At 36.0% G+C, this 25,969-nt stretch overlaps 1 protein-coding gene across 6 annotated transcripts in view; it reads left to right on the forward strand.

The window, feature by feature from the left end:
• Positions 1 to 22,941, forward strand: part of OSBPL6 (oxysterol binding protein like 6) — a 99,262-nt gene extending 76,321 nt beyond the window's left edge. For all 6 annotated transcript variants that reach the window (XM_071562260.1, XM_071562259.1, XM_071562263.1 and 3 more), the window contains 11 exons: positions 2,293 to 2,430; positions 3,280 to 3,367; positions 3,563 to 3,816; positions 5,948 to 6,085; positions 6,428 to 6,491; positions 7,051 to 7,129; positions 8,266 to 8,410; positions 9,501 to 9,645; positions 10,667 to 10,793; positions 11,342 to 11,464; positions 12,411 to 22,941. In XM_071562260.1, coding sequence (XP_071418361.1) covers positions 2,293 to 2,430; positions 3,280 to 3,367; positions 3,563 to 3,816; positions 5,948 to 6,085; positions 6,428 to 6,491; positions 7,051 to 7,129; positions 8,266 to 8,410; positions 9,501 to 9,645; positions 10,667 to 10,793; positions 11,342 to 11,464; positions 12,411 to 12,519 — 1,410 coding nt within the window. In that variant the 3' untranslated portion in view covers positions 12,520 to 22,941. The remainder of the gene's footprint in view (positions 1 to 2,292; positions 2,431 to 3,279; positions 3,368 to 3,562; positions 3,817 to 5,947; positions 6,086 to 6,427; positions 6,492 to 7,050; positions 7,130 to 8,265; positions 8,411 to 9,500; positions 9,646 to 10,666; positions 10,794 to 11,341; positions 11,465 to 12,410) is intronic.
• Positions 22,942 to 25,969: the final 3,028 nt, after the last annotated feature.

Genomic DNA, 25,969 nt, shown 5'->3' on the forward strand with positions numbered 1-25,969 from the left:
CCTTTAATGGATTTAGAGTACAAACCAACCTTGCTAATTCTCACTAATAGCTTAAACACACCTGACAAATTATAGAATTTTTCAGATTGGCAAGTGTTCATTCACAGAAAAAGTCAGGTTATACTTCCTTACATAAAATAAAACTTCTGTTTTGCATGTGTCAGACCTCATGAAAGAACTCAGCATGTTCTCTTTAGAGGAACAGAGAAGGACTCCAGTTTTGGAATATTAATTGTTGGCTGTGGGAATTAGTGAGGTTTTACTGTATTTGAATGTAACACACAGTAGATAACCAGTTCTGTGTACTAGTTTCTTGCCAGATGAACAGAACAGCTTAGTATTTAATGGCCTGATCTTGCAAGTACTTAAAGGGCCTGATGTTTAGAGTGGTGCTGCTAAAATCAAAAGTTTCAGTCTGTGAACCAAGCACTACACTAATATGTTTGCAACATCAATTTTTTCTTATTTTGCTTTCTTTAGTCAACACATTAACGAACATTTGCATTAATAACAGCAAGCTTCCCTCATGACAAATCTGAATTTATGAGCTGTAATATAGTGCAATGAATATGGTCACTTTGACAACCATTCTGCTTGATTTTACCGATATGTTTTTGATTTGTCATTTCCACTATTTTTTTATGTGTATGCCATTTCAATTAACATGCTTTTGTCTCCTAGTTATTTCTACCAACAAGAAAGGTTAAATTATGTTTCCAATTACTTTTATTTATTTGCTTTTTGAAAACATCCAAACAATTTTTCCAAGAATCCAACATGCTGGAGACAAGCACCAGAAGACAGAAGTGAAGTAGTGCCACAGCACAGCAATCTGCAGTGAAGTTCTGGGCAATGGCCATCTCTTCTGTTTTGCACTTTTTGTTAGTTAGCTGGTTTTTTTTCACATGTACATCATTGTCTTGGTGGAAGTGTACCTGACTGAAGGAGTTTCTTAAAGAGATTTCCAGATCTCTTATTCAGTTCTTCTATTGATTCTTTTTATGTGTTTATAATCTTGCCATGTGTAGATAATTCCCATGTGAGTCTTTTTCAGGTAGGGGATGTGTATTTTTCCAAGGTCCTCTCTGACTTACAGAAAACCTCAGAATTTTAGTCACTTCCTTTAACGATTACAGTGGAATGAGCTTCTATTTTTCATTATAATTCATCAAACATCACAAACCATCTACAAGTTTCTAAGTCCCAATGAAAAAGGAATAGGTTTTGACCTCTTGGTTTGTTCATGAGATTTTTGGGGAAGGTTTGTTACTGCATTTTGAGGTGACTGTATGCAATAACTCTACAGGAATAAGATGCCATAAAACCTTCTGGAATAAGATTAATGGAGATTGAGTTGCAGTCTGAAGAGTTAACTGTGTTTAGAAGGGCATCAATAGTTTCATCTGTGTTATCTCCCAGAAGCAACATGCTGCATGAATTAAGGGATTAAGTCAGAAGCCTGTTTCCATCCACAGCAGCAGATCCTTTGGGAAATGGTACCGGGGAGAATCTTAATTTTTTTTAATGCAATAACCTGCAGGGTTACATTTTGAAATCTGGTGTTCCTCCCATCAATAGCAGGAAGAGGAAAGTATATTTCACTATTTGGGCTAGATTGCCCCGTTACTGACATATACATAACAGAGTTTTGAACCCTTGACTTTGCTGTTACATTGCCTTTATAATAAACTATAGAGAGTTCATTCCCTTTAGTAGTATTGAGTCAATGGCATAATGCAAATGAGATTTGGACTACAAACATGGAATAAAAGTCCATAAATATGTATTATACCTGTCCTCCTAAATATTCAGACATTTCAAACATTGCTCCTAAACTGGTTCACAAGGTCATTTATTTCAAAAGTAACTTATAAAGCTTTATATTTAAATTTTGGTTGTATCAAAGCTGGCTCCCAGTGATGTAATTTGTTATGACAAGGTGTCATTTCATCTGAATTTCACATTTGAGCTTGTCTGACACAATTCAGCTATTGTCCAAAAAAATCTTTCCTTTGGATAGAGAACTAGATCTGCAATTTCATGCTACTAAAACTTAGCAGTAGATGCTGAGCAGACCTCGAAAGAAGACATGTATCTCTCTCTTCAAAATGCACTTTATTTTGTAATACTCAGTCTTATCTCTTAGGTACACACAAAGTCCTGCTAAAATGCTGTCTTTAGTTTCTGTGCTTACATTTGGCATAGAAAAGTTAATCAGGTGATTTACCCCTTCTATGCATATTTCCTTTATATTAGAAATAATATTTTTACTTTTCTGTGCTTTATTTACAGACAGGTGAACAAATTCATGTCAGTTTGCCACTGTCTCAGCAAGTTTCTAATGAAAGCAGGCTCTCTATGTCTGAATCTGTTTCAGAGTTCTTTGATGCACAGGAAGTGCTGTTATCTGCCAGCTCGTCAGAAAACGAGGTAGGCTATGAGAGTGTCCTGCGGCTTTGCTGTTGGGCAGATTTAGGTATTGCTGCCACTAGTGACATTTTTTTAAATAATGCTACTTAGAAGGTGTAGATAAATAAACCTGAGACTACCATATGAAGGAGTGCAGACATTCCCTGAACTGTAAAACTGAGTTGAAAGTGATATGTATCAGTAGCTTATGCTCAGTTCACGTCCTTTCTAGGCTATAGCAGTTCTACATAAGGATGACATAGACAGGAACAGTTGTGTTGGACTGTGCAGTCAGCTGAATTTAGATTTTAAAATATTCTTATAAAAAAGTCTTCTGCTATACATATAATATTATTCTCTGTAATAAGAGAAATAGACAAAAAGTAATATTTCTGGGAAAGATGTTAAAAACAATTCTTACAAATAGGCAGCACCGATATGATTCTTGCTTTGCAAAATGATAGGTTGATGTTTGAATAACTTTTTCTGAAACACAAGCTGCGTTTTATTGTTTGATTCTTTATAAAAAACACAAATCTGACTATTTCTTCTCACCTCCCATCCTCAGCACATTACGTTGCCAATTTTTTGTTCATCTCTGCTCTCACTTGAAGCCATCTTTTGCAAATTTAATGTCTGTATATGTCTATATAGTAAGGAATTCAGAAATATGAGGTGAATGTAGCATTTGTTTTGACACTTTTAGTGCATTGGCAGTATGAGCTGTTTGAAACATTTTTAACATTCAGTTAAAAGTTCTAATTGGGTAGAGATTATTTCTTTGAATATTTGTGTTTCTGTTAAATATGTTTGTCTTATTTTTGTATTTTGTATGTATTTGAGTTAATTGATATTTTATTTATGTTTTAGGCTTCTGATGATGAATCTTATATCAGTGATGTGAGTGACAATATATCTGAGGACAACACCAGTGTTGCAGACAACATTTCTCGGCAAAGTATACTGCGTTTCAAACTTTAGGGAATTATGTTGGTTATGTTCATGTACCAGAATTACTGCATGTCTGTACAAGACCAACTCAGCTGAAAACAGTGAAGTTGGGCTTGCTTTTTCTGGCAGTGATTTGGTTTAATGGAAAAGTCTGTTTTTTCTATCTGATGCTTTTTTATGATAATATTTTTTCCCTTCCCAGTTCTTAATGGTGAGCTAACAGGAGGTGCATTCAGAAATGGACGGAGAACCTGTCTCCCAGCTCCCAGCCCTGACACCAGTAACATCAATCTGTGGAATATTTTGAGAAATAACATTGGCAAAGATCTTTCCAAAGTATCCATGCCAGTTGAGCTAAATGAACCTCTGAATACCTTGCAACATCTTTGTGAAGAGCTGGAATACAGTGAACTCTTGGACAAGGCTGCCGAAACAGATGATCCTTATGAACGCATGGTAATAAATTTAGTGTAGCACTTCTTCTGTCTGTATTGAAAAGGGAGCTGTTGACTAGAGGTCTGTGCAGGGTCCTCTCTTCCTCTTCTGTTGACAAACAACAGATCTCTTTCCTGGGTCAGAAAAATGCTACGAAAAATTCTAAGTGGTGGTAGTTTTGATTTGAACAAGGCTGAGTGACTTTTCTTAACCCCAAACAAGTCCTGCAATTGTGACTCATTTATATAAGATCGATCTCACACTCTATGACTGTAGGGATGTAGGCATTGGCAGTTTCTAACTCTGCAGCCTCCTTTCCTGGCTTACAGTGATCAAATCCAGCAGCCTTCAAGAGCTAATCAAGTCTGTGGCTGACTTAGTTGTCAACACAATGTCATCCTAGGCAATTTCTCGTAGAGAGGTTTCAGAACACCAAAACAAAGTTTACCTGGGCAACCTGACTTCAGCTCCCCTGTAAGTATGTCTTAGTTTTTTAACTGACAGGAAGCAGCTTATGTTCAGCTCTCAGTGTGTTTTGATGATGTCATCTCTCCCTTTCCTCAGAAGGAGCAGGGAAAGGCTATAACAACAAGTCAGCAGTGTTGGTGCTGAACGTACCTGTTGTTCCCTTGTATGGGTTGGCAGCACTGTGGATAACTGGGAGAAGAGAGGTTGCCTGTGGCTGTCATACAATCACATGCTCAAGTCCCACACTGACATGTTCATAAGGCCTGCAGGAGAGTGAGGAGTTCTAAACACTGGTATTTTTACCTTGCTAATGAAGAAGTTGAACCTGTCTTAAAATAGGGAGTTGAATTATTTGTCATCACATTCTGTTTTCGCATGAGACTCAGAGGATGATCCTAGTGGGTCCCTTCCAACTCAGAATATTCTGTGATTCTATCTCTCACAAAAGGGAGATTCTGTAAGGACTGGGCATGGTAGTGACTAAAGCAGACTGTCAGCTTTGTTGAAAAGCTTGGAAGGTGTGTATTGAAGTAGTAAGGAGAATTCAGGATGAAAAAGCCATGGGGCAACTGAAAGTTTCCCCGGAAGTGCGGGTTCAATCCCCTTCTCTGATACAGATATATAGTGCAATACTTGGGAATACAAGCCAAACTTCTAATAAGCACCTTAAAAATGCAAACTGCACAGCCCAGCTGAGGAATGTGGGACTACTTGGCAGACGTGCTGAATACCCAAAGCTAGTGGCAGCAATGCTGTGAATGTCCTACTTGCTTGTTCACTGTTCTCTGAAAAGGCAAGACTTTGCTGTCTTAAATAAGCATCTAAAAGGAGTGGAAGCTTTTTTCCTCTGATTGCTTTCTCTATCATAAAGGTCATGATTCCCTCATTTCTCTGTATTGTCTTACAGGCAAATTAAAAAAGAATTTGAAATTAACCTGAAAAATTTTAGGAGAATGAAGGTCTTTACTGTTGAAGAGAAGCCCATAAAAATTTGTTGATGCTGCATTTATGAATAGGATGAAATAAATAGAGAATGGGAAGAAAACAAAGCATGTATTGCTTTTCTGAAGTTTTATTTGGACTTCTCAGTGCCTCTTGTGGTTTTTTGTAACTCTGCAAATGGATCTGTAATCTAAATTGCCATGTCATGTCACTTAGCTTATTACTTCCATTTATGCCTGTTTTACAGATTATTAAATTTAGATTGTACATGTAGACAGGGGTACTGTTAAGACTGCACATATGTGGAAGATCTGGAGATAACTCTGCACTAGAGGCATCGTAAGGGAGAGCTGTTTATGTTTAGCACTAAATAGTTCCCACAGGAAAATGGTATATGATCTTGTAGTTAGAAGTTATCATAAATATTTATTCGCAGGGAGCAGAGACTAGAAATGGGTCTGTAGTCATAAACCTGGTCAAAGGCAGAAAAACAGTGTCATGTACAGATCGTTATTTTAAGGGGCTGTGGAAAGACTGAATGAGGCCATGAAGAAAAAAAATTATATCAACCAAAGGAACACAGATTATACTGGTTTTGTCTGGGATGCATGGCGTTACTCTCAGGCATGCTTTGTTAATGCAGTTTTCACTCTGAGTAGAGTGAGTTTTGTTACATTGCAAAGTCATGGCATATACACAAGAATCTCTGCCTATTCTCATGTTGTTGTCTATATTTTCACAGGTTCTCATAGCTGCCTTTGCAGCATCAGGCTATTCCTCTACCTACTTTAGAGCAGGAAGCAAGCCATTTAACCCACTGCTTGGGGAAACGTACGAATGTATTAGAGAAGACAAAGGATTTAGATTTTTCTCAGAGCAGGTAAAACTTGTTTCTAGATAGACACTCCTGTTAAGTTTAATATTTTGGTTTCTTCACTTTATAGAATGATCCCATTTTTCATTTCCAGTTAGAATGGTTTGCTTTCTTAGTAGTAAATAAATATTGTTAGTATGAGCAAGCTTCATTAAATGCCAGAAGGTGTACATTTTTATAGTAATCAAGGAACTGTTTTGAGAACAACCACTTAAGTTGTATCTGTTTTCATAGCAACATAGGCTAATAAAAAGTGGGGGCTATTTAGTATTTTCATATTGCAATAGTAATTGTACCGTCTTAGTAATGAAAATGAAATGTTTTTAAGTCAGCCAAACTCTTTTCCAGGTTAGCCACCATCCTCCAATTTCAGCCTGTCACTGTGAATCGAAGAACTTTGTGTTTTGGCAAGGTATACTTTTTTAATTGAAAAGCGTAACTCCTTTTTGATTGTCAAGTAAAAAGTTTTGTCTGTACAAGCTGAGCTTTGCATTTGGAACTTACTTGAAAGTTCTATATTTACTTTTGAAGTAACATAATATAAACTGATGCTCTCATTTATTCACTCCAAATTCTTATTCTCAAGAGTGAGCAGATATTTTGCAACTTCCCTTGTTACTTGCAGTCTTATACTTTTCTGTTTAAAAGCTTTTACCAAGAAAAGTACTATTTCTTACAAATACAGGAAGGCTTTTACACATTTGAACATATGTTGAATGTTTTCATAAGAGATTTGACAATAATATAGCACAGACATGATTCCTAGAAGAATATTAAACTTACCATTAATTTTTCTGACCTAATGTAATTTTCTAGTATTCTTTTTTTCTTTCGTATTTTCATGGCAAATTCATACTGTTCTGTTTTGCACTGGGTGGTCTAGCACAGATCATCTCTATTGCCAAACAGATCGCTGCAAGAGGGAGACTTTGGTCGTTTCAGGTTTTTAAATGTTTCGCTATTATATTCAGATATCAGGTGGAAAAACAAATTCTGGGGGAAATCAATGGAAATTCTGCCAGTTGGAACCTTGAATGTGACTCTTCCAAAGTAAGCTGCTGTCCTCTCTCCTTTTGTTTTCAGTCTTTGCTGCAATCTGATCTGTACTGCCTTGTGAATAGGTTCGGGGAAGTGTATGCAAACATCACATGAGTTGTACTGCTGAGAGTTAGTGCCTGGCTCAAATCTCTCCTTAGTGTTCGGGTCGGGTTACTGAGGGATTTTTGAGCCTCTAGATCCATTTCATTTTTTGGAGGAAAAATATACAAACTCTCTAGGAAGTGATGGAGTGAGTGGGATAGAAAAGTTTCAGGAGAGAGAACCCATGTTTTATATGTGCCATAGCGATCACCTGTTCAGAACAAGGCTGCAATATAGGGCTGTCAGTAGCTAGCGCTGTCCTAAAGCTCTCGGTGCTGCTAAGTGTTCCCTCAGAACAACCACTAGTGACTATATAAGTTCTTTTTTCAAAATGTAGGGAAACCAAAGCATGTTCTTCGGATGTTGGCAGAGTAGTGAGAAATAGTAGTTTCACCACAGGTGAGATAGTTGCAAGTTGTATATTCTGTGAATATGCAAGGAAAGGATACTTTAAACACATCTGCTGGTTTTGCAGTATTATTCCTGCTCCTGTACATTGCAGCCAACCTTTTGTTCTGCCTCTAACAATACGGCATCACTCCATTTCACCTCTTTCTTCATCTCATGAACTTGAAGTAAACACACTCTACAGCAACTTTGTCTTCTTTCTTCATGCTTGCCCCTAAGCACTGAAGGAGAAAGTGCTTTGCGCAATATAATTCTCCCATTTTATTCTCTTGCTTGGCATTAGAGATGCTCTGACTGGATAGTTGTTACAGAGGGAAAGGGATGATGTGCCAGTGTCCTGGCCAAAGTACTTTATGTTCTGAGGACAGCGAATATGCCATGCAAGGCTTCACTGGTTCATAATGTCTTGATTTGTGGTTCACAGCACCATTCTACAGTCCTCTGCACTGGAGCTTAGGTGAGCTTCTCTGAGGAGGATTAATAATGTACCCAGAAGCAGTACTTTACTACTGTAAGCTATGCAGACATTTTTGAGCAAATGATCTTGTATTTAAAATAACAGAGCAATGCTTTACTTTTTTTGTCAGTAAACATCATGATTAATAGATGCTACCAACGAATTTTTAATCTGTTCTTAGGTATGGAGACTACTATGTCTGGAACAAAGTCACTACCTGCATACATAATATTCTTAGTGGAAGGAGATGGATAGAACACTACGGAGAGATAACTATCAGAAACACAAAAAGCAGTGTTTGTATTTGTAAACTCACATTTGTCAAGGTAACATGGATGCTAATACATATATTTATATAATTGCATAATTTAAGCATACATCAAGTCTTCATTTATTCAGTATTCCTGAAATCCACATTCCACATTTTATCTATCTTTATCTTATCAGCATTCATAAATATGTAAATTCTCAAATGAGAACGCTATGTCAAAGAGTCTGATTCTGTTCCATCAAACATTTGCTATCAGTGTGTTCCACTGCTGTATAGCTGTGTGCTATGCTGTTGCTGATTTTAAATTAAAAACCAAATGTAATTTTTTTATATTATCATGATGAAAACACGAAGTCACTGTAGACTACTGTGCTATTTACTTGGCCTTTACTAAAATTTGTTGGTCAAAGTTTTATCTTCTTAGATTAAATAATGGTGTTTTGGTTCATTGTGTTTTAATATCCAGGCAAGGACCAAATAGAAAAATAGAACTCTGTATAGCTATGTTATTATTTATTACTATCAATTGTTTTACCTAAAAATAAGTTTGTCTTCATATTGCAACAAAAGATCAATACCATTGCAATGTTAGCAATAGAGTGTTACCATAAATCTGAAATATGTATTCTGATTTATGTTCTGAGAATGGGCAACTGGCTCTTAAATGAAAGTGTAAGAAATAAATGTACCTAAGAAAAGCAAAACAGAGAAGATAAACAGAAAGAAAAAATAACATGCAATACTGTGTGAATGTCTTCCCTGCTGCAAATAGTAGTGTGCACCACACATCAAAGGATTCCCTTACAGATACAGGTATTTCTTAATATAGGAAGAGCAGAGTTAGCTGGCTCTGACTGGCAAAGTGTCACTTTGGCAGAAGTGTGTGAGATTTGGGTTAATGAATGACAGTGTCGTTCCCAGGTGTGCAGTTGTTTATAATATTTTATGTCAAATCTGCATAGCAAATTACTCAGGATTTCTCATATATTAAATCAATTAATATTCAGATCATATGAATTCCAAATTTTGGTTACAGGTGAGCTGTTCCCATACAAAATTGGGACAGTTGGTGCCACATACCAAGATTCGTACAGTGGGGAGAGCAAAAACCAGTGTGAACTAGTAATTCTTTGTTAAACTTGCAGGTGAACTACTGGAATTCAAATGTAAATGAGGTCCAGGGTGTTGTGATAGATCAAGAAGGGAAAGTGGTTCATCGCCTGTTCGGAAAGTGGCATGAAGGCCTTTATTGTGGAGTTGCACCTTCAGCCAAATGCATATGGAGGCCAGGTAAGAAGCTTGCAATAAACTCTGACAGGTGTTATAGGGTAAACCTAAACTTTGTAAAGCTGTTTTAGCCTTCGCTTTAAGTACACAAAATGCCGCAAGAGAAATTAAAATTCCTGCGTCAACAAATAAACAAGAACTTACATGACTTTATAATAATGGTAAATGAAAGTATTCTTACAGGGCATAACTTTCTACATCTCTGTCTGACTCCTGGTCAAATGTGCTGAGTCTTGAGGTCAACATAAAATTGAGAAAAAAACTGAAGGTCTCGGCTGGCCTCTCTGCCTCTTCTCACAGGGAGTGGGGTAACTCATTTGGGTTCAACAAATAGGAGTTTACTGAGTTTGTTGTCTTAATACTTTATTAGCATCAAGAGTTGGTCTTCAGAGATGGTGAGTGCCTGTGATTTTAGGATCTGATTTCAACTTCCTTACTGCTTGCTTGAAGGTGCTAAGGTTGAATTAGTCATCCTTTGCATCTGTATCTTTCATACATGCGTTATCCAGGAATCGTCACTATTCTTAGTATTTTGAGTCCTACTTTGTATTTATAGTGTTTTGAGTCCTGCTTTGCACCCTGCTCTCTGCAATGCCTACTCTGACTGCTGAGAGTGCTATAAGGTGTTGGACAGTGCTGAATCAGTCTGTGAGTGAGTGTTAAGTCCCAAGATGAACCCTAAAGATCAGTTAAGTTTTGACAGATATTTTATAAGCCCACTTTCTAGGGAACAGAAAAATGATTTTTAACTTGAAAATCTTGAAAACATTAATTTTTATTTAAGAAGGAATGAAGATCATAAAAGTTTTGAGTCTATTAGCTCATAATTACAACATCTGCTCGATAAGCAATTGAAGTTATTATTTAGTGAATGTTGTTTCACCTAGAGAACAGCTTTTGATGCTTTTGAATTGTAAGAGTAAAATATATTAATTTTTTTTCTGTTAAAATTTAATAAATAAGGGAATCTCTGACATATTTACAGTAATAGCTTAAAAAGCTTTTTTCTTTATCTTTTATACAGGCTCCATGCCAACCAATTATGAACGTTATTATGGCTTCACAAGGTTTGCTATTGAGCTCAATGAATTAGATCCTTTACTGAAAGATCTTCTTCCTGCAACAGATGCACGCTTCAGACCAGATCAGAGGCAAGAATGCTTATTCATACACTTAGTATTTGGTGGGTTTAAGGCTGAGTTTGGACGAGTCTTGAATTTTGTCTGTATCTTCACTACAGTCTGAATAAGCTTTGGAGGATTCTGTTAGTAGAGAAAATAGTCAGTATTGCAGTCAAATGCTTTACCCAGCTGAGGTAAAGTAGAAAGCTTCTTGTTGATATAGTAGAGCCATAGTGCAGTTTTGGGGCAGATTTCTCCTAACAAACTGAAGGACAGGCTCTGAATGTCATGCACTCCTGCTATGAATGGAATAAACACTGACTCCCTCCAAATTCTCAGTTAATACTACTTCAGCATTTGTGAGACACTGAAGTTACTGGAGAAAGTGTATGCCTTAGGCTGTAAGTCAGGCACATGTAGCAAGAGAGTCACATCTTGGACTAGATCTGAAAGTGGGTACAACACAGAGAGCAGACTTGGCTTCTGCTTGTCTTTTGACAATTTTGGTGATTGGTACTAAAAAATCCCTCGTAGTACACACTGTATGATTGCTGTAAGGTCTGCTGTTATTCATACAGGCTTCTGGAGGAAGGAAATATTGAAGCAGCAGCATCTGAGAAACAAAGAATAGAGGAACTCCAGAGAGCTCGAAGGCGGTACATGGAAGAAAATGGCATCGAATATGTACCCAAATTTTTTAAGTGAGTCTATTCATTTGAGTAATGTCTCTCTTCTATAGTGTAACTGAACAGATTTACTACATGAATTACCACCAACTTAGCCTGTTAATCATGAAGGCTTGGAAAGCTGCAGTTTTAAGAAACATAATTAGTTACCTCATTTCTGCCTGAAGCAGTTTTTGCATATTTTAAAGCTTCATAATTGAAAGATCACTTTCTTACAATGGGCAACAGCTATACAAGCCTACTGCACTCCTTGTCCAATGATTCTGAACTTTGAAGTGAAATAGGAGTATAATACTAAAATCTAAGATTTTAAGGGTTTTTTTTAAAGTCATTGCATAAACCAAGAAATAATGTGTTCATTAAACAAATACATCTCTATAGAATGTAAATATAAATGTATATGTATACACTTAAAATCTATTTATTTTTGAGTGAAGGGAGTTTTTTTGTTCTTTAGTTTTCAATTAAGCATTTTTCTGAAACAAGGGATATTCATACCAAATAGTCTGATATTTAGTATGTGAAATCAAAAGACTGAACATGCTTGATGGCATGGTAGTGTAATTTGAGCAAAATACAGAGGAAACCAAAAAATAAATGAGGAAAGGCTTACATTCTGCAAGCTACATCTATTGGATGATCCCAGGCACATGACTCGAATCTGTAACAGTCAAAGAGGTTTTACATGGCTCTAAGACCTGTTCACACAGATCAGACAACAAGTTTGCAGTCTTGGCTCTTTTCTTTCTCTTCCACTTCTGATATAGGTAGAGGTTGATTTTTTGTTTTTAAATCCCTGACTGTTCTTGTGTCCTTCAGAAATATGAAAGTGGATTTAATATTGGGTTAGATCAGAGAGGTATAGAATTTGATTTTATATCGCATAAGAGTAGAGATCTATGGTCAAAACTTTTCCCCCTCTTTCTCCCCCCTCCCCCCCCCCTTCCCCCTCTTTCTGCAGAAAAGTTATCGACGCTAATCAAAGAGAAGCCTGGGTTACCAATGAAACCTACTGGGAACTGCGAAAGGATCCTGGCTTCAGTAAAGTAGACATTCCTGTACTCTGGTAAACTGAGAATGTAGATCTAGTAAACATATCACTCTGAAGAAAAAAAAATAACTATGCACAATATGTTTCTTATAGCTAAGCGTGGTTTGTGGGTCTACGGAAAAACCGTATCATACACATTTATATTCATCTTTATAATGAACTTTTGAAAGTGCATTAGACCAGGCCCCTGACCACTTCTGGATCTTTTTAATTTTGCAGCAGCCATTAAAAAAAAAAAAAAAAAGAAAAAAAAGGAAATGGAAACCTTCTAAAGTTTCGTATGCTGATAATTCAGAAAAAAAGAAGCAAATGAGTTATCCAAAGTCACTCAGAAGAGGTGGTAAGCGCAAAACTGCAACCGGTGCTTTAAACAGACATTAAGAGTAATATAATTTAAATTAAGGGGAAAAAAAGGGAAGAAAAAGAGAAGAACATCCATTTTATTTCAACTATTTTTGTTAAAAACTCTTGGGTCACAACACTGTCATTTCTGGCTTCAGGCTAGTCCTTTGATGTGATGTGCTTGGACTGGCCTTTGTCAAAAAGATATGCTTTTCTGGAAGCTGTTCCCATTCATATGCCATTGTTCATGCCTTAACAAAATATGAAGATGTACAGTAAGTCATTTTAAAATATCTATGCTTAGGCTTGTGCAAAGGGCAGATTTTTAAAACACTAGAATTTTATCATCATATAAATATTGAAGAGCTGAATCATTTAAAATCAAAAGCCAACCAAGCATCTTACTGTATTTCAGAAGAATGAGATCTACTGTACATGCTTTAGCTTTGGGATGCTTAATGTATAATCAGACTGAAAAGAAACTCCTAACTGTTTGAATTTGAGACAATTTTGGTAAATGCATATGAATTGCTAGTCAGCAAGTTCATATTCTTAATGCGTCATGCTGAGATACAATCATCACTTTTAGCACTGGCTGGACATAGGTGTCACAGCAAATCTTTTTCCCGTAACTCTTTATACAATTAGAAATCCCTGAAGCTTTACAACAGTGGTAAAAGCACAGAAAGATTTCATGGGAAGGTCTCTGGCTTCTCTCCAGAAGCTGGATAGTACTGTAAATGCAACTGTTTTCTGCCACACACACTGTTTACTTTCCTGGCTCTGATTTTTCCCCATCCACTTTTCTTACCTAAATTTATATTTGAGTGTATGGCAGAGGCTTCCATGTGTTGTAGCTAGCAACTACTACTTGTGTTGCCAAAACAGCTTTTGTGCAAAATTGTCCTTTACATTTTTTCATAAAGTAGTTCTGTATTTTTTGATTAAGAACCAAGTCTCTTACATGTTGCTAAGCCTCAGTTTATATCAGTGGGAGAAGGCTTGGCACTTTCTATTTGAAAAATCTCTGAAACATTAAAACAGTAGGGGGGGCAGATTTTAATAAAAGGGTAAAACCAAGTAATTTATTAGATAAAAACTACATTCCATATAGTATGATCTAGTCTCCCATTTATACACATATTATATATCCTGCCACCAATGGTAGGTTAGATTTCATGCATATACACTGTATTTCTTTCTGTTCATACACAGCATACACGGTGTGCACAAATTTTTCTATTTAAGATTGATTCCAGTACTGAGACCTAACATAAAATTACTAGATGGGTATGTGATCCTTCCAGCAAAGCTGCTTGAACAGTTCTCAGTGGGTCACCACACATACCCAGCTCTCAGCCTGCTTCTTCCTTTTGCAGTCAGGTCCCCATAGAAGTGAGATTGGTTGTTTAATATTAATTTAGTTCTCCCTGTTGACTGTATGGCAAAGTAACTAGCTTCTAATCAGTTCCAATTTCTTCATGCAGTTCTATTAACAGAAATAACTATGGAAACCTACAGAAAATACTAAGTAGACTTTTTAAGAATTCTGAATGCTCATGAATTATTTATATTTGATATAAAAAACTATGTATAGATGAATTGAATTTGTTCCAAAGAAAATTTTAAGTTATTCAAAGAATGTTATCTTTTTCTTTCCTCTTTGAACCTAGCCTGAATTACTCATTTTTCAGTTCTGCAATTGTTATTATAAAAAAATGAAACTATATCAAAGTTTGTTTTTTTAAGTAACTTCATGCTACTTGCTTTAATAACATTACACTATGAATCAAATTGGCACATTGTGTGCAAAATAGCAATTAATTATTCTGTGATGCTTTCTTTAAAACCAACTCTATTAAACACTTGTCCACCTCTTGCTGCAGTCTTTGTGTGCAGTTCACCGTGATATTAGGAAGCATTATGTGTGTATGACTGCAGGTACATTTGAGGGACAGAACTGCATGTCCTCAAATTTTTAATCCAAATACAGAAAGAAGGTCGTTAGTTTTACAGTGTTCTGGTAGTGCTTTGTGAATGCCATTATTTGCAATGCAAACTGAAACTTGGTGAACAGTGAAGATGCTATCACTGAATTATTCTTTACAATTGTTTATTTGACATTCATTAAAAGAAAAATAACATTAACCTTTTAAGTATTTGAAAAGTTCTGTGATATGCTAAATCATACTATTGAAGGCACTTTCTAAGTCTCGTGAATGTTAAATTAGTTTTGTTAGAAAGTAGAGAAAACACAAAAATATTTGCAGTCTCTATCGGAAGTTGAAAAGTTTTACCAAATGTACCATAAAGCAGTTTCTTATAGGGCAGAATTCTCTAGATTCTGTGTAAAGTCAGTTATTATTTTTTTTCCTCTGATGTTGGTGGATATCATGGCATATTTTGTGCTGTTTCTAAAGACAATGAGTCTGGGGGCTTCTATCCAAATTATAGTTAGTAGTTATCCTGTGAAATTTCCCAGCACTGAGTCACAGGGAATAGTGGGCTTTCCACATCCCCTCCCCATGTAGTGCAGAATGGAGTATTCCAAGTTGCAAAGAGAATGCACCACTGGCTGTGTTGCAGCCTGGCACCTATTGTGAGTACCTGCTGTTTTTTGGCAGAACTTCTGCTCAGGCATCAAATCCCAGCATGATTTTTCTGCTCCAAGAGCAGACCTTTCCACTTCTGTTGAATGTTGTGAAGAGTGTTCTGGCCCAGTCCTCAAGCTGAGGAGCATCCTTCTGGGTAAAGCTTTGGCGTTTGGCATGTCATCTCATCCTCCTAATTTAATGTCATCTGTGAACTAGTTAGTGTGCAGTCTGATGTCCTTGTCTGGGTCACTGGTGAGATGTTGATTGACATGAGCCCCATAATTGGCCCCTGCAGGGCTGTCCTCCTTGCTCGCTGCCAGAGGGGCATAAACCATTGATCAGTGCTCTTCAAGCTTACAGATTTGGGCAGTTTTCAGCCAACATCACTCTATTCATCCAGGCAGTATTTCCTTTTGGAAGGCATGAAAAGTACTATCCAACTCAGCAGATTTAATGGCTATAGGTTTGGTAGGTGATGAAAATTTGTGCAATATTTTGGCATTTAAAACCTCTTAAGCAATTCAAGGAGTTCTAACTTTAACTTCAAAGACATATCCTTTGCTTTTTTTCTGTGTTTTCTCAAAACACCTATTTCTGTATAAAATACACAACCTTTATGTTACCATTTCATAATAGTGAGCTGTACTTTCAATTAATATTTTAAAAGTGTACCTTAATTTCTTCCCTTTTCTGGAACTGTGGATATGATAGGGTAATAATATCTGTTTTCATCAAATGTAATGTCTTACAAAGATTTAAATAGGTTCATTCTTATTTTAGAACAGTATTAACAAGGTGGTAGATTTTTTGGTGTATTAGAAATTATCTCACTTGGGAGAGACAATTTGTATATGAGTTGATTTTCATACAGTATCACTGTGATTAAAAAGTCATCTAGACACCTATTCTAATTTTGGACAGATGTAAGTTGCATGAACTAAATTTTTCTGTATTTGGCTTTCAAAATGCAATTCTCACTATAACAGTCTTTTCATCTTACGAATAATGTTACCCTTTACTTTTTTCTCATTTTGAACTTATGACTCTGAATGAGGTTATATGGCATTGAGGGTTTTATTTTAATAGCATTGCAGTACATATACGTGGCACAGTTTTGGACAATATTATCCTTAATTCACTACTGAATCCTGTCAGTGCTTTATGGAAACAAATCACACAAACCTTAAGGCACACTAGGAGCCAGTGCTAGTGCTGCCCTCATGGACACCTGGTGAGGAGTTTGCATCTGGGCCATGTCCTTGTCCTCTGTTCCCCACAGAGGTCACACGATTTTCTCACCTTTCTCCAGTGCAGCCCAGCGCTGTTGTGCTGTTTCTCTCAAAAAATCTGAATTTTTACATATACCTTGGAAGGGAGGGGAGGGTCGTTTGCAATTGCACAATAACCAAGAGGGCTGAATATACCAATTCTCTGTTTGGCAAAACTTCCTTTCACTAGCAAAGCTCATAGGGAAAGTGCGTGTAGTCTCTTTTTTTTAACAGGATTTTAAACATTATCTGATGCAACAATAAACAGTAGCTCTCTAACGTGCCAGGGGCTGCAGTTGTAATCTGAGGAATTAGCATTTTTAGATGGCATTAATGCTAGAGCTGCATAATGAAAGTAAAGGAGACCTTTTCAAATGAAATTCACCTGAAAGTGTATTTGTGTTCATATGCTAAAATGACAGTAGTGGTTAAGTTAGAGAGTTTGGTCGACATGGTGGAATAAGATTAATATCGACAAAAGTGTGTTAGAAACACTGGAATGGCCTCACTGGTAACCTTGTGTTATACACAGACCTGAGAAAAAACTAACAAAGATTGCTATGTTATAACTGGTTACTTTTTCAGCTCCTAGGGCTGAAAAATAGTATCTCAGTATCTTGTTTTTGTTTTCTGTCTATCATTAAGTGATAATCATCAAATGTGTATAAGACTTGAATCTGCTCTTTAATGAATATATTGATAGAAGTTGAGATATATTTGGTATAAAAAGTAGTGTAATTTTCTACTTTACCATCCATGGTTACTTTTGTGATAGTTCTGATAAAACTCAGGTAGTTTTTTCTTTTTTTCTTTTTCTTTTTTACTTTTCTCTTTTTTTTCTTTTTTCTTCTTTTTTTTCTAACAGAAAAATCTAGACTAAGTATATTAATAAAGGTTTAATTAGAACAGTGACTGGAACCAAGGAAAATGCTGCAAGTCTGCGTAAGGTCAGAGAACTGGCTTATTTGCAGCAATTTATTTTATTTTTGTATTATATATTGTAAGGAGTCTACTTACAAAAGCAAATGCATAATTGCACTTTAAACTAGGGTATGTAAAGCATCTTCATTCACTGGCTTGAGTGTAAATTATATATTTCTTTCATTAAATTAAAAAGTCTCTTTATAAGAGGTTTTTTATATGGTTTCTTGCAAGTTTAAAAAGTGATATTTATGTACTCATAAATGTTTTGTAAACCAACCTTCTCCTTTGTCAAATCTTGTGGCATCATAAACCCATCATATCTTTATTTTTTTTTACCCTCCTTGCAATCTTTGACAAACCTCAGAAAAGACAGGGGAGAGAGAGACAACGATGGAGAACAGCGAAACTAGTCACTGAAGTTGTCATTGAGAGATGTAGCAAAATAGAAAGTTTTCTTCCAAGAATTAAAGTGTCAGCAGAGCTGTTGAATCCATTTCAGGGAAGTTATCTTATTACCATTTTTCTTTCCACTGATCCATGACAGCATGAAAAAAGGGAAGATTGGTGACATTTGGCCAGAATTAATGCTGAAGGTGAAGGGAAGTTTTTATTCCTTTCATAAATAAAAAATGGCTGTAGCCAGCATTTGGCTGAAAGTGTCTTGGTAATGTGGACAAAGGGATGTATTTCATAAATAAGGAAATCGTAAAGTCTGAATATATAATTGGCAGTTTGCAATATGTTCTTTCTGACCTGTGATTAATTCATAGAAGTACAGTAAAGCTACTTATTGGTACTCCTGGAACAATGATTCAGATGTCTCCTGTGAAACACTAGAACATCTTTCCATATTGACTACTACTTTTCATGGTCTGCATTAATGAAAGAGAGGTATCTTATGTTAATGTATAATGTTGCTGCCCAGAACATTAGCCATGCAGAATGGGATGAGGTGAGGAAATTCCTTCAAAAACTCAGAAGTGGGTAACATATGAGTATCAAAATGATGTGCTATACAAGAGCACCACACACAGTGGTAAATATTCAACCAGAACTGTTGTTCTTCACTGACATACTCCTTGTACCAGTCAGTGTAGTCACACATGCAACCTCATTTTCTGAAGTTGCATCACATTTTAGGATTGAGCCTTTGTCCTGGTGGTTGATTTGTAAGGTCCACCAAGAACAATCAGTGTTGGAGTCAGGATTGCAAACTCAGATTTTTTTGTCTAGTAGTCCTATGCTGAATGTTCTCTCTTAAATTCACCCAAACAAGGAGTATTACAGTAACATTAACATAGTTAATACGACGTTAATCCTCAGTGTTTTCCAGGCAAAGGAAAATCCGGGATAGCATTTTTAATGATGTGGAAGAAATACATGTACTATTATCCTTGTATTTGATTAATATTTTATAAAATAAGTTGAGACCAGATATCAATAAATACATTAAAATTATTTTATCACATATCTTGAAGTCAAGCTTGGAAACTGTCATTCCAATTTGAGGTTAGAAAACAGTTCTATTTAGTTTTTAAAATAAGTGTTACTGGTATCCTTTAGTGGTTGAAATGTAGTATAACAAATTCAGATCACAGTAAATTTTATTTTCAGCTAAGTCTCACAGAAGACCTGACTGAGCAGAAAAGTAAGTGCTAATGAGTGTATTTTGGTATGTAGGCATAAATGCAAAATGACATCTTCTACCTTAGTCAAGCTTTCACTCTAATTAGCATAGACACTGATTTGTTCCTATATAATTATTTCTAAACTACTTATTTTCAGAAGTTTCCTCACTAAGAATTAACTGCATGTGAAGTTTGAGTTTTAAAAATTAAACCATGTTAGGAACTCTGAAAACATGAAGAGTGTTGCTTCTGTCTTGCACCTGCTCCTCATGTCTTCCTAAATCTCCAGCTCTTGGGGTGGACCAGTAAAATTTCACTCTTGAACCAAAAAGAAATATCATGAGCTTTTCTGTGGGATTCTTTTTTGTATATTGATTTGTGTCTAAGTTACGCACTATAAAATAAAAAAGAAATCAAATGCTAGCATCTAACGTCTGAGATAATTTTCTTGCCCCAAATGCATAGCAAACCACTTGTTCGTTATCAGTTACTGCTAGATTGTCTGAAGCAGATACTTTTATTTAGCACATAAAAGGCCATCATAAAATCAAACTACTGTGAGATCCAGAGAGATAGTTATGATATTAAAATATTAGCTATATTTGCTTTGTTGTAACCAGTAGCAAGATTCTTCTCTGTGTCTTTTCTTTGTATAATTAACTGTTGAGTGATTTATGTTTTCTCAATATTTCAACAGCAAATAATTTTGTATTTTTTGCCACTTTTGTACAAAGCTAATATAAATTGGGAATAATGTCACACTTTTTTGGTGTGATTGGATCCCATGTGCACATGTATGAAATGTAGTAAATGTTAGTATGTTTTACCTTGCTCGCATTGTGGGAATGCCATTAGAAGCGTAAGGTTTATATTAATTGTCATTTTGATGTTGCCTTACTGAGCTTCATTGCTTTTAATAGCCTTTCAGATGGGAAGCAGCCCTGTGCTAATTCTTTAGCAGTTGAAAATGTCAGAATCTAAGTAGCTGAAAGAGCATTCTTTGCTGATTGTGCATATCCGTGTGCTCATTCTGGGAAAAAACCCCAAATCTGTTAATTCTTTGTATACCTCTTTGCATAGCATACCTGTAAAGGGAGATCCTTGGAGTCTCTCCACTGTGATTATGCTATTATGTGAGCTGGAAAGGCATACAGAAACTTACTCTGTGTTTTTTAAGCCAATAGTTGCTTTCTAGAAGTGTAGCATACAGAGCCAGTGCTACTTTTGAGTACTGGGTAGACAGTGTCTGTTTTAAAGGGAAATAAGGGACTGTAATGAGAAAGGGTTGAGTTTCTAGATGCACCAGATAAAAAATTTTCTGTTATTTGAAAGCAATAGAAAAGGTTTACTTAGGGGAAAGAAATACACTGAGAATGATTTATGTACCTAGCTACCCAAATGTTGCAGAAGGCATTATTTTTGAGCACTGTAATACTAAACCTCACCTGCAGCACTCTTAATTTTATGCTCAAAAGTTCACTGTGGACTTCCATAATGAGATGAAGAAGAATAGGATACAGGAAAAAAATAATAAGTACCAAAATTTCTAAATAACTCAATAGAATACTGAGTTGCAAATATTTGTAATGAAAATTATATAAACTGCTTATAGCATTGCAATTTTTAAAAGTGTAGGTTTAGTCCTTCACAGTAAATTCAGTAACTTAACATTTAAAAAATATTGTTGATTGATCTTGATTGATTTCCTGCAAATCCATTCATCTGTGCTTGACTATCCACAAGTTCGGGATGTTTTCATGATGATTCTTCTTTACATCTTACTAATTCTGATTCCAAATATGGACTGTAATTGTGCCTGTAAAAACAATTTTACTGCTTATGGTTCCTAGGCATCAGTGGCTGAGGAATAATACAGAAGGGATATAATTTGTGTATTCCAGGTCCATAGATTTTTATTTCATGTAGCAAGAGTTAGTCAGCAGCTTACATCAGATTTTTTTCCCGCTTCATCTGCTTGGACTCTGATGTTGCACAGGCATCAATACATACTTAGCATGAACACTGAAATTTAAATGAGTTTAAAAGATGCAAATGCTTAAGTTCAAATAAAAATTCTCAACAGTGGCATTCCTAAGAAAACTATATACCTGGTTACCTGGTTACACCAGGCTTTATATTAGTTGACTTTTAATTCCTACATGCTTAAACAAATCAGCTCCTGCACAGACAAGGCTGAGCTGCTGTTGGTACTCCATTCTCCTTTGAACTCAGTGAGCTTCCGGGTGAATGGATAATGTAGCTGCCAAAATCTGTTTCAACTGTAAGCCTAATAATGTGCAGTCAAGGCTAGCTATTGAACTACTTGCACTTAAGCTTGATTTTGAACATGTGCACCATGTTGTGGAGGATAAAATGTGTGAAATACAGTTGGTTTGACTGCTTGCCACTCAGAGCAATATATTTGACTTTCCTTTGACTTGCTTGCATTTTGGAACCTTATTCTGGAGCTTGTTGTATTTAAAAACAAGTTAGCTTCGTGTCTCTGCAAAGCTCAATTAGGTATGACATTTAGAAGAAAGTACATTAAAACAATGACAATTCATCATATTATGTCACATTCTGGGGAGTTTAATTGTAGGAATATTTGCAATCTCATTCTTTCCCCACCATGGTGCCATCCCAGAGTTGAGGGTTGCTAGTACTGTATGCCAGTCAGAAAAAGGAGTCTAATCTTTCTGATTTGTGGGGAAGGGGGTGTCTGACTAAGAGCACACTCCTAATCTCAGTCCAGAAAAGCATGAATAAGAGAAAGTGCCTCTCTCCCTCTAGGCTTTAGCACATGAACAGAATTGCTTTTTTTGGTGTATCAGGTTCTCTGGCTACTTCTGAGATTGAGCCTAGCCAGAAAGGAACAGTTAAAAAAACCCAATTTTTGGTTTCCATTTAATGCAGCTGCAACACTTACTCTGTGTCTTTGCAATCGTAAATTGGTTTTGAACGTACTGTTGGAGTAATCCAGAAAGCAGATGAGGTCTCACACTGACTACCTCTCATGCAATAAAAACCAAGCTCATTCAGTATTTAATGTTGATTACAGTCAAGCATCCTTTGGCCACATGATTCAGGGAGGTGGTAGTGGGGGGAATAGGAAACAAAAAATAGTAACTAAGACTTTATTCCAGTGATGTACGTGGTATACACAATACCCATAATACCAGTTCCAGCTGAAGGAGGTCCTACAGTTTCTGGTAGGAAATAAAAACTGAACTTGGCTATGCTATAGTTTTTGTTGTGCTCTAAAATGTAACAAAAGATGTCATCTGTTTCCTTCAGGCTAAGTCGGATTTACCAGGATATTGTGTACAAAACACACAAACAATTTTATTTTTTGAGGAAACATGATGCTCTTTTACCTGTTGCAATGTAATTGGATAATGCATGTACAAATGACTTGTGTAGCCTGCCAATGAATGTTGCTAATGCCTTACCAAAAAAAAGAAAAAAGATAAAGCATATTTTTTGTATTTTTTTTTTCCTCAGAGGCAAATCCAAACAATGCTAGATTTGGGAAACTGTTTACTGAAAAGCATTTTCTAATAGATCTCTGAAGAAGTGCAATTGTATAATTATTATTGTTCAGTGCATCCAGTACATTGTCTCCATCACTCTGTACACTGCTGCTATTAGTGCTTGTTCTAATAAATCTCAATGTACACTGTTTGAACTGCTGTTGTCTGTTGTCTAATTTATTAATGTAAGAAACACCTGAGAATATGGTTCTTGAATGAACTGTTTGTAACTAGTTATGTGAATTGCTTATTAATTGTAAAATTTTTAATATATATTTTACAGATTGATTTTGAAGAGGTGGTTGATAGTGGCAGCAATGGCACTGAAACAACGGCTTGTCAATAGCATCATCCTGTTCCGTTCTAACCTTTTCCCACTGCAGGATTATTTTTATAAAACTTTTCCCATGTGATTCTTTGTGCACTTCCTTTAAATCTGTCGGGAGCTCCCAACTGCAGGCTAAGAGAGGGTGGTTTTCTTTTTGGCAGTTCCTGGTTTTATCTTCATGTTACAGCTGGTAAGAGCCTTTTTATTTTTATTTTTTTTCACTTCATCTTGCTCTCTATGGTGAAAAGGAGCTTGCAGTATGCTTCTCAAGTTTTGTGAGAGGGTGTAGGAAAAATGATTCCTGATGTTCTCTAATAAAATTGAAAAAGAGGTGTGGAAATTAAAAAAAAAATTGACACCCACATCTTCTGGTATCTTGGAAAAATAATGGTATGTGGCATTTTTCCATTTTGTGTTCTTGTCAGTTCTTCAACCCTTAAATTTATTTAAAATGAAAGCATAATAAAACCTAAGAATTTCCTTGGGAGGAGAAATTAAGTTTTTTGTTGTTTCTTGGCATTGTAAAAAGAGCAAGTGTTCAAACACTGGAATGCTGCCAGAGTGGAAGCAATTGCAAAGGAAGGGAAAAGCTTTTTCATGAATGGCAGTGCTTGCTTGCGAATGGCAGAGTACCCATCTGATTTCGTCTGAGCCGATGCTCTGAGGTGGGTGGCACACTGGGAGTTTGTTTCCTGTTAAACAATTCTACAAGCAAAACTCAGCTCTGCTTTCATGCTTTTGTGGTTGAGATGTGTGCTTTGCCTCTGAATGCTTTGCAAAACAAATCTAACAGTTTTAGATGACTGTGACTCAGCAAAATTTCTGTGCATGAATGAAGTGTGAAAAGCTCTATGTCATTACGTAATTAAAAAAAGATCAACAGAACAAACCTTTGGAAATAGAGTGCAAGAGGCCTGTGATGCAGCCCGAGCAACCTGACAACAAATTTAGCCTCAAAACTATTACTTTATGACAGTAAAGTATATATTTAAATTTAATCTAACCAAGAGACAGATGAGCCTTTTTCATGACCATAAACATGTAGGCACTGTGGTGTGGTGAAGTGAGACAGTGTGGAAAGCTACTGACAAGATTTCATCCTGACTCAGCTAAAACAGTTACCCACAGAAAGCTGCTCCGTTTCACTGCTGGTACAAAAATCTGTTCTGATGTAATGATACACAGCATTTTTGTACAGTGAACATGTCAAGCTACATGGTTCTCAAAAGTCCTTATGATGTTATTAAATATTTAAGTTGGCCTAAAAGTTTAAAAAATGCACAAGTATGCAATATTGACTGTCCTTGCACTTCAATATGCAATATTATTTTTGGGTAATTATTACTAAATCAGTCTAAGAAAAACTGAACTGAAATACTATTCAAAACCAGGGTACCAGGGACTAGCTGAGGAGGTACTCTATTTTGACTGAGTGGTGAGTAAGTTTACTCAAGGGCAGCAAATAAAATGTCTTATATTCAGACTGTGCCTTTTATTTCTGAAAGCTAAGTTATATCTAAGACGTAACTTAGGCAGAGTAGGTAAAAGACAGGCTAGATTGTATATCCTGTATTTAAATGCCAAGTGCATATTAATAATGATATACTAAAAAAATTCAGGGCAAATTAATAAAGTGTACATAAATGTATGTTGCAGTCATGAATCTGCTTTGAAGATGTTTGTTTACCTGTGATCTGACTATATTAGGTTACATTTGTAATTAAAAGGAAAGATTTCAAATTAAAATCAAGTGTGTAGTTGCTTTTCTCATTGATGACCTTCTGGCTGTATTTCCTTCAGGAAAGAAAAGAAACTAATTACTAACTCAGATTTCATTATTACCTAGGTTTACGGTTTTTGACAAGTCAGTGGAGAAAAAAAGTATAATTAAACATCCCAAAAGGCTATATATATTATATATATTAGTCAAGCTATTTTTTTATGTTTGGTGACAAGAATATTTTATATCACCTGTCTGTTAAAATGCTTAGTATCTGTCTTAGTATCTGGACACTGCTCAAGGCTATTACTTTATGCCTACATGCGTGAAAAAAAATAGGAAACTAGATGAGGAAGTATTCTTGTAGCATAGAGGTGATTATGAAAGAGGATACTGAGTTCTTGCATGTCCTAGAACACTAACTTCATTTTGTCCGTTTAAAAATAACCTGTATCCAAAGATCTGATAGTACTTTATAATAGTCTGCTCCTGCAATATCCTTTCCTGGGAAGTGATACATTACCACAGCCCTGTGCAGTAGGTTTCATTGACTGGTTAATTGCCCAGGGCCACAGAATAGCTAATGTTAGTGACAAAAATAAATGCAGTTCCAGCCTGCTACTCAGATTAAAACATAAGAAGAAGCTGCAAGGAACAAGATATGTCTGTGACTGAAGAAAGTATTATACAGAGGTAAGGGTACCAGTGCCCATCAGATTAGCATGCAAAATATGAGTTATATCATAGTAGACAAATCCTTTCGGTTTTTTGTAACCTTTCTTCAGATACAGTGGCACAGCAGCGTCTACAGTTCTACAACCTCGTACAGGGGGATGGGCTTTCTTCTCACGCAGACACACCCACTGACACATGCAGGAAAAAAGGATTTAGTCATTTGGGCAGCATCCTCCAAAAGAAAGGAAGCATTAAACCTAATGTAGGTCACACTAACTTGTTTGTTTCTAGATTTGTCTTCACAAGCTATTAATGCTAGATGATGAAAGTAGTTTTATTTTATGCTGTAATGTTTATGTAACAAATGACCTTTTGGCTGAAAGATGTGCCTGCTTCTCATAGATTGTAAATGCAAATGTACTATCTCAGCAAATCTGTCCCAGGAGGACTATTTTGCATT

This window comes from Pithys albifrons, chromosome 8 (genome assembly GCF_047495875.1).
Source record: "Pithys albifrons albifrons isolate INPA30051 chromosome 8, PitAlb_v1, whole genome shotgun sequence".
Taxonomy (NCBI): Eukaryota; Metazoa; Chordata; class Aves; order Passeriformes; family Thamnophilidae; genus Pithys; species Pithys albifrons.